General features: G+C 70.0%; 1 protein-coding gene across 1 annotated transcript; it reads right to left on the bottom strand.

Annotated features, from left to right (window-relative positions):
* Positions 1–2,329: 2,329 nt before the first annotated feature.
* Positions 2,330–3,773, bottom strand: LOC125345209 (alpha-2B adrenergic receptor-like). Its single transcript, XM_048337426.1, has one exon. It carries the CDS (start codon positions 3,766–3,768, stop codon positions 2,413–2,415), a length of 1,356 nt encoding a protein of 451 aa, XP_048193383.1. The 5' UTR covers positions 3,769–3,773; the 3' UTR covers positions 2,330–2,412.
* Positions 3,774–5,037: the final 1,264 nt, after the last annotated feature.

Genomic DNA, 5,037 nt, shown 5'->3' on the forward strand with positions numbered 1-5,037 from the left:
AAGGTCCTCTTTGTGTCCTCCCAACAAAGGTATGAGGGTGAGGTGAGGCTGGATATTCCTAATGGACTTGCAAACGGCCCCACTTCGTGAGAGGTCGGTTCCTACCTCCATTTCTAGAGACAGAGTGCCTGCCTAGAGGTCCAAGAACCCGCCCCTTGAAGAGACTCCCACAACAAGGACCATGGGGGGTGCAGTGAAAACACCACGAGCCTGGGTGACCCTGAGAAAGTCGTCACCCCTCTCTGGGTCTGGTTTCCCCTGGATAAGATGGACGGATTCCTGTCTTAGCAGGTAAGTGTAGGCGTACCGAGCAAAAGTACCAGAAAAGATTCAGGGAACGCACCGTGTGTGGGAGGCCTCAGGACCCGGGCTAGGGGTCGGGGAGGCGGGGGGAGGCAGGGTGGGTCCCTCTCGTGGGGTTCAGTCCGGCCATATCCCCCCTGGTGATGGCACCCTGCGGTCTCCAGCAGAGCGTGGCCCGAGAAAGTGTGGATATGGTGGAAGTATACTCACTGGGAACCGCGGGGCAGAGGGCATTCCTCCCTCCCCCCGCCCCTCCGGGGGTGTCCTCCACCTCAGGGGTCCCAGCCGTGGGGGACCAAGCAACAGGGCGGTCGATGCGGTCTCAGGCGCTGTTCCCAACCCCACCACCTCTGCGTGCGCCTTTGCTTGTGCCACACGGAAGGTGCACCCCGCTTCTCCCCCCGAGAGCCTGCCTAAAGGCCACCTCCTGCCTGTGAGTGGGGATGCTGAGAGGAAGCGCGGGGGGGAGGGAGGGCTGGCTAGCTGTCCCCGAGAGGGAGGGGCGGCGCGCAGGGCTGACAGTCAAGCACGCTGAGCCAGGAGCTGAGAATCAACCGCTCCTGGGGGCCTTTGGGCAACAAGGTCACCACGTGCTTATTCCAAAATATGCTTTATTGATAAAATAGCTCAACTTCTAGAGAAAAATAAACCTGGCATGCCACACCCAGGGGGCACAGGCCGTGACCCCCTGGGGCACGCGCAGGACTGTCGCAGATGACCACCCACCAGCCCCTTCCCTGAGCCCAGCCCCCAGGCCAGCGTCCCCGTGCCAACCGCCACCCACGGGGGACCAGGCCGGGCAGCCTTCTTCCTCTGCAAGGCCTCTTTGGACACCATTCTCTCCACTCCGGAAGGCTCCCTCTGCCCCCTCCCAGATCTCGCAGGTCCATCCAGGCCCTGCAGGGCCGAAGCCGGGAGGAGTTCTGCCCAGGTCCCCGCCTGAGGGTCTCATCTCAGACCGCTTCCGTGGTGTGGGTATTTTTAGCTGCCGTGGGGAAACGATCTCCTTGCTTGATGACAAAAGACTCATCTCCCCCCGGGGAAGGGGCCAAGTCACTGAGAACCCCCTCGGGGAGGCAGGCGACACGTGGGGACGCTGTCACCCCGCATGCGAACTCGACCCTCTGCAGGTGTAGGAGCATGTGCTTGAAGAAATCCTCCAAGTCGATACCGCGGTTCTGTGTGCTGCTGCTCGCTTCCAGTTTGGGGTTGGAATTCACACGCCCCAGGCACAGAAGTCTGCAGGAGGCGGGGGGTGGGGGGGGTAAATACATAGAAAAGGAATTCTTCTATCACCAGATAATCACATTTGCTGGTTCGCTAGTGCGTTCCCCCCATGGAGCTCAAAGCTTTCTGTGGAGCCTTTCATCTCCCTGCAGCAAGTAGGCGGCAAAGCGATTGTCGCCATGGCTTTCACGGGGGTGAATGCGGGGATCGAGGCCAGGCCTCCGGACCACCTCGCTGGGCACGTCAACCCGTGAGCTCGCCTCCCAGAAGGGAGCTGGGTGAGGAGACCAGTGCACAGCTCGGATCATTAAAGGAGCCTCCGTCAGAAGGTGGAGGAAAGGAGGGCACGGAGACAATACCATCACATGAGTCCCCATCCCGGTGCCCAGGACAGGCAGACAGCTTCACTGCTGCCTCCTGAGCAGCTGTACCCGTTGGGAAAAGGAGAAGACTGGCTTCCTGCTCTCTGTGGGGGGGGGAGGCTGGGGTACTAAAGAAGAAACAGGAACACCGCAAACGAGTCACCCGCCAAGGCACACGGGAGCCCCAGGAAAGGAAAGCCCACCTATCAGCCTCTGGGGGGAGGGGGGTGGCGGTGCTCTGTTCCAGCCTCATTTCAGCTTCATCCGGGAAGATCCACACCGCCTCCCCCGGCCTGTCTGGGCCGCTGGCGAGGACGTTTCCCCCCACAACGCCAGCAAGGGGAGACTGCGTGAACCCACCGAGACGGCCCCTCCGCCCCCCACCTTCCGGAGGGGCTGGCGGGATGAGGTCTGTGGGAGCTGGAGAGGGCCCACCGGGCCCCGGGGAGACGCCTCGCGGGGCACAGCGAGGGGCACGGCGCCCCCGGCCCCGCCTCCACGCCGGCCGCGGCAGGCAGGCTCACCAGGACGTGTGGGTCCACTGGCGGCAGAGGATCCTCCGGAAGGCCCGGCGGAAGTCCTGGTTGAAGACGGTGTAGATGACGGGGTTGAGCGAGCTGTTGCAGTAGCCGATCCAGAAGAAGAACTGGAAGAGCCCGTGGGGCACCTTGCAGTGCCGCGGGCAGATGGCGCCCAGGCTGTAGGTGAAGAAGAACGGGAACCAGCAGAGCACGAACACGCCGATGACCACGGCCAGCACGAAGGTGAAGCGCCTCTCCCGGCTCAGCTGGGTCCGGCGGCGCCACCACTGCCGGCTCAGGGCGCTCACACCCCGGCCCAGGAGCACGGGCCCCCGAAGGGTGGCCAGCACCTGGGAGCCCTGCGGCTTCCCCGAGGCGGGGGGCACTGGCACTGCTGGGGGGTCACGCTGCTCCTCCTCCTCCTCCTCCTCCTCCTCCTCCTCCTCCTCCTCCTCCTCCTCCTCCTCCTCCTCCTCCTCCTCCTCCTCCTCCACAGAGGCCCTGCAGACGCTCTTCTTCTGACCCTGGCCTGAGGTGGGAAGGGCAGCCCAGCCGGGGGGCGAGGCCTTAGCCCCAGGATCTTCTGGGGTGTCCCCTTCCTCCTTCTCCCCGGGGGGGCCGGGGTGTCCGTCGGCCTCCGCCGCGGAAGACGGAGGCGAGGCCCGGGTTGGCCCCTCGGCGGCGGCCGGCCTCCGGGGCCCGCCGTCCTCCTCCGGGCCCCTCTTGGCCCCGGGGCCGCGGCGGCGGCTGCTGCGTTTGGCGATCAGGTAGATGCGCAGGTAGACGAGGATCATGATGAGGCAGGGCGCGAAGAAAGACCCGAAGCTGGAGGCGAGGATGTACCAGGCCTCCTGGTTGAGCTGGCACTGGGGGCGCCCGCGGGGCGGGGGGCCCTGCTCCCCCTTGTAGACGAGGGGCGGCAGCGAGATGAGGGCGGCGATGAGCCACACGGTGAGGATGATGCGCTTGATGCGGCGCGGGGTGCGCTTGGAGTTGTACTCGGGCGCGCGGCTCACGGCCCAGTAGCGGTCCAGGCTGATGGCGCACAGGTGCACGATGGACGCGGTGCAGAAGAGCACGTCGAGCGCCAGGTACACCTCGCACCACGCGCGCCGGAAGTACCAGTAGCCCAGCAGCTCGTTGGCCAGCGAGAAGGGGATGATGAGCGCGGCCACCAGGATGTCGGCCGCGGCCAGCGACACCAGGAACAGGTTCTGCGGGGCGCGCAGGGCGCGGCTGGTGAGCACGGCCAGGATGACCAGCGCGTTGCCCAGCAGGGTGAAGAGGATGAGGCAGGTGGTGACCGCCGCGATGGCGGCCGTGGCCTGCGCGGAGTACGGCTCCTGGTGCTCCATGGGGCGCTGGGGGGGGGCCCGGAGGGGGCGCACGGCGCGGGCCCGGGTCCGGCGGGGGTCGGGGCTCCGGGGCGCCGGGGCGGCCGCCCTCCCTCCGGCGGGGCCCCGATCGGCGCCGCGGCCCGGGGAAGTTTCGCGAGCTGTCCCGCGGCGCCGCCGGCCGCGCTCTCCAGCCGGGCAGGGCGCGCCGTCGTGCCGCGAGGCCCCCGCACACACGCACGCACGCACGCGCGGCGGGGCCCGGGGCCCGGGGCCGGGCGGAGCGAGGGGCGCGCGGCGGGGCCCGGGGCCCGGGGCCGGGCGGAGCGAGGGGCGCGCGGCGGGGCCTCGCCGGGCCGGGCCGGGGCTGCGCTCGCCGGCTCTCGCCGAGCCTCCTGCAGCCCGCGGCGGCCGGGGACGGGGGAAAAGGCGGGAGGCGAGGCGGAGGAGGAGACGGGGCGGGAGGGGGGCGGGAGCGGGGCGGGGCGGAGGCTGGCGGGCGGAAGGTGCGCCCGGCCCGGCCCGAGGGCGGCCCGCGGTGCCCCCGGCCCCCCGCCCCCCCCACCCCCCAGCGCGGCCTCCGCCCCCCCCCGGGCGCCCCGCGCCTTCCCCTCCCGCCGGGGTGCGGTGGGGCCTGGCCGGGGTGGGGTAGGGGTGGGGGGGGGGGGAGGACGGGCCGCATCGCCGGGGCGGAGCCCCGGGTCCGGGGCAGCGGGCGGGGGCGGGGGCTGCCCGGGAGTGTCCCGCGGAAAGCCGGGGGGTGCGGGGCTGGGGGCGCGGGGGGCTCGGGCCGGGAGCGGGGCCGCCGCGCCGGGACGCCCGGGAAGGGGCGCGTTCCCGGGCGGCGAGCGCCACCTGCTGCCGCCCGCGGGGCCGGGTCCCCCGAGCGCGCGGCCCCGGCGGGGCGCCTCCCGCCCCGGGCCCAAGGAGGGAGCGGAGGGTGACCTCCGACCGCAGCTTAGGCCGTACCTGGGCTACCCAGGGCAGATCCGCCATCCCCAGACCACCCGCCCAGGGCTGACACTGCGGGGCGCGGCCCCCTCCTGGCGCCTCCAGCCCTCCCTCCGCACCGCCCGCCCCGGACGCTCCGTCGATGGCTATGTGCTTGCTTCCTGCTCCCTGGACGGGGGGCGTCCCGGGCCTCTGGGCCACAGGCCTCGGGGGTGGAGAGGCCCCCGCGCTCCCGGGTTCGCGATGCTGGGCAGCCAGGGACGCGGCCACTCGGGAAAGGTCCTACACGGGCGAATCGCTCCCTGCACCCGAGCCTGCACGCCCCGCAGAGGCCGGGGG

The sequence above is a fragment of the Perognathus longimembris genome, unplaced genomic scaffold (genome assembly GCF_023159225.1).
Source record: "Perognathus longimembris pacificus isolate PPM17 unplaced genomic scaffold, ASM2315922v1 HiC_scaffold_5394, whole genome shotgun sequence".
NCBI classification, from domain to species: Eukaryota; Metazoa; Chordata; class Mammalia; order Rodentia; family Heteromyidae; genus Perognathus; species Perognathus longimembris.

Excerpts from the sequence above, each read along its gene's own strand:
- LOC125345209 (XM_048337426.1), bottom strand. The coding sequence starts at position 3,768 with ATGGAGCACCAGGAGCCGTACTCCGCGCAGGCCACGGCCGCCATCGCG.